Source organism: Neopelma chrysocephalum, unplaced genomic scaffold (assembly GCF_003984885.1).
Source record: "Neopelma chrysocephalum unplaced genomic scaffold, ASM398488v2 Primary Assembly neopelma1_93215, whole genome shotgun sequence".
NCBI lineage: Eukaryota > Metazoa > Chordata > Aves > Passeriformes > Pipridae > Neopelma > Neopelma chrysocephalum.
Genome location: NW_020921930.1, coordinates 1 through 2,004, shown reverse-complemented (window position 1 = coordinate 2,004; position 2,004 = coordinate 1). Strand labels below are relative to the sequence as shown.

The 2,004-nt window shown below is 73.0% G+C and overlaps 1 protein-coding gene across 1 annotated transcript; it reads right to left on the bottom strand.

Annotated features, from left to right (window-relative positions):
• Positions 1-438: 438 nt before the first annotated feature.
• LOC113980248 (voltage-dependent L-type calcium channel subunit beta-3-like) lies at positions 439-1,978 on the bottom strand (the record flags this gene model as incomplete). Its single annotated transcript, XM_027707484.1, has 4 exons — positions 439-1,137; positions 1,402-1,551; positions 1,646-1,741; positions 1,820-1,978. Coding segments are annotated over 4 exons (690 nt in total), but the record flags the coding sequence as incomplete, so codon positions are not given.
• Positions 1,979-2,004: the final 26 nt, after the last annotated feature.

Here is a 2,004-nt window from a genome sequence, read left to right as displayed (position 1 = left end):
CGCTGGCCCCCGGGGGGGGGAAGGCTCAGCCCACACCGGGCCCCCCCTCCGGCCGAGGTCGGTGGGCACCGTATTTACAGGAGTGTGTGCGGTGACGTGCGGTGACGGCAGCGTGGGCAGGGGGAGGGTGGTGGGTGCAGGCGTGGAGCAGCCGCCCCCCACACCCCGTGCAGCCCCTCTGTGCCCCCCCCAAATCCCGAGGGGGGGGGGCGGTTTGGCTGCGATTGGGGCGGGGGGGGAGAATCGATGCAGAGCGAAGCGAGTGGTGCGGCCCCCTCCTCCCGGGGGGTCCCATGCAGGGGTGGGGAGGGGGCAGGCAAGGCCCCGGTTGTGGTGGGGGGGGAGTGGGCACCTTCCCCTTCTTCCTCGGGTCTGTGCGGGGTGGGGGACGCTGCTAAAACTGCCCCCCCCGTGCCCCTTACCTACCCTTTTTTTTTGGGGAGGGGGGGCACCCACTGTCCATGGCAGCTGCCCTGCGGGGGGAATGAGCCAGCCTGCGATGCGGGGCCGGGGGGGGGGGGGCCCGGGGCAGGGGGGGGAAGGGGAGGGGGGGGCCCCCGGGTTTCCCAAAAGTTTTCGGGGGGGGGGGGGGGCCCCGGGCATCCTGGCCGCCGGGCCCGCCCCCCCCCCCCCCAGCTCTGTGCTTATGGCTGAAGACGTGCCCGGGGAGAGGGGGGGGGCCCGGGCGCGAGGAAGCTGCCGGTGCCGAGGAGATCCCCGAGAAGGGAGATTGTCTGAGCACCCCCAGCGCGGGGCTGGGGGCGAGGGGGGCAGCGCCCGGGCTTTGTAGGGGGAAGGGGGCCGGTTCCCAGCCGTGCCCCCCCCCCCCCCCCTCCCCTCCCCTCCCCACCCCTAATAGCTGTCCTTGGCCCAGGGCCGGCTGCGCTGCCAGTTCCTGTCGTGGTTGCGCTCGCCCGGGCGCTCCGGCGTCCCGGGGCCGCTGCCGTGGTGCCGGTGGGGCTGGTACAGGTCCGGGTAGGGGTCCCCGTACTCCTCCTCCTCCTCCAGGTGCCGGGAGCTGCGCTGGGACGTGGCCCCCCAGGGCTGGGGCGAGGTGTCCCCGGCCTCGTCCGAGGGCATCAGGCTGTCGTGCTCCAGCGGCGAGTGCTCCCCCCGCTCCCCCAGCAGCTGCTGGCTCTGCGGGCACGGAGGGGTTGCAGGAGTGGCATGAGGGGGGCTGTGTGCCCCCCCCTGCCCTGGCACCCCCGTGCTGGGTCCCCGGGGGGAGCGGGGAGAGGGGCTGCGTGTCCCCAACCCTGATCTGTGCACCTCCCACCCCGGTCTGGGGACCCCTGTGCTGAGTCCCCGTGGGGAATGGGGAGGGGGCTTTGGGGACAGTGCAGGGGGACTGTGTGTCCTCCCCAGTCCATGTGGGGAGCAGGGAGGAGGCCGTGGGGGTACCTGCAGGCCCGGGAGGCCGGTGGGCGAGGGGACGGCGTGGGGGGCGTGCGGGGGGTGGTGGGTGGCCCTCCAATACACCTCCAGATACTCGGCCAGGTGCTCGCAGGCGTCCTCCAGCTGGTTCTCATCCAGGATCACGTCGAAGAGCTCCTGGGGGGGGGGGGGGGGGGGAAAAAGGGGGCCGGGGGGGGGGCTGGGGGCCCCCCCTGGGCATCCCCAGGGCGGGGGGATCGGGCCAGCTCACCGGGGGACACTGCACCAGCTTGTCGGCTGCCATCATCTGCACGTTGAGGTGCTTCACCTGCGACTTCCCCCGCGACTTGATGAGACGCTGCAGGACCTGGGGAGGGGAGAGGGGAGGGTGGTGGCACCAGGGGGGGCAGCTGGGAACCCCCCCAGAGCCACGGTCGCCCCTCACCTTGGGCGAGGACACCTTGACGTAGACAATGATGGGCGCCAGGGAGGTCTTGGCCAGCTGGGCCGGGTGGTTGATGGTGTCGGCGTCCAGCACCACCAGCTGCAGGGACTTGGCCAGCTCGAAGATCCGCTCGATCTCGCTTTGCACCTCGGCTGGGGGGGGTCAGGAGGGGGCTGTGTCAGGCT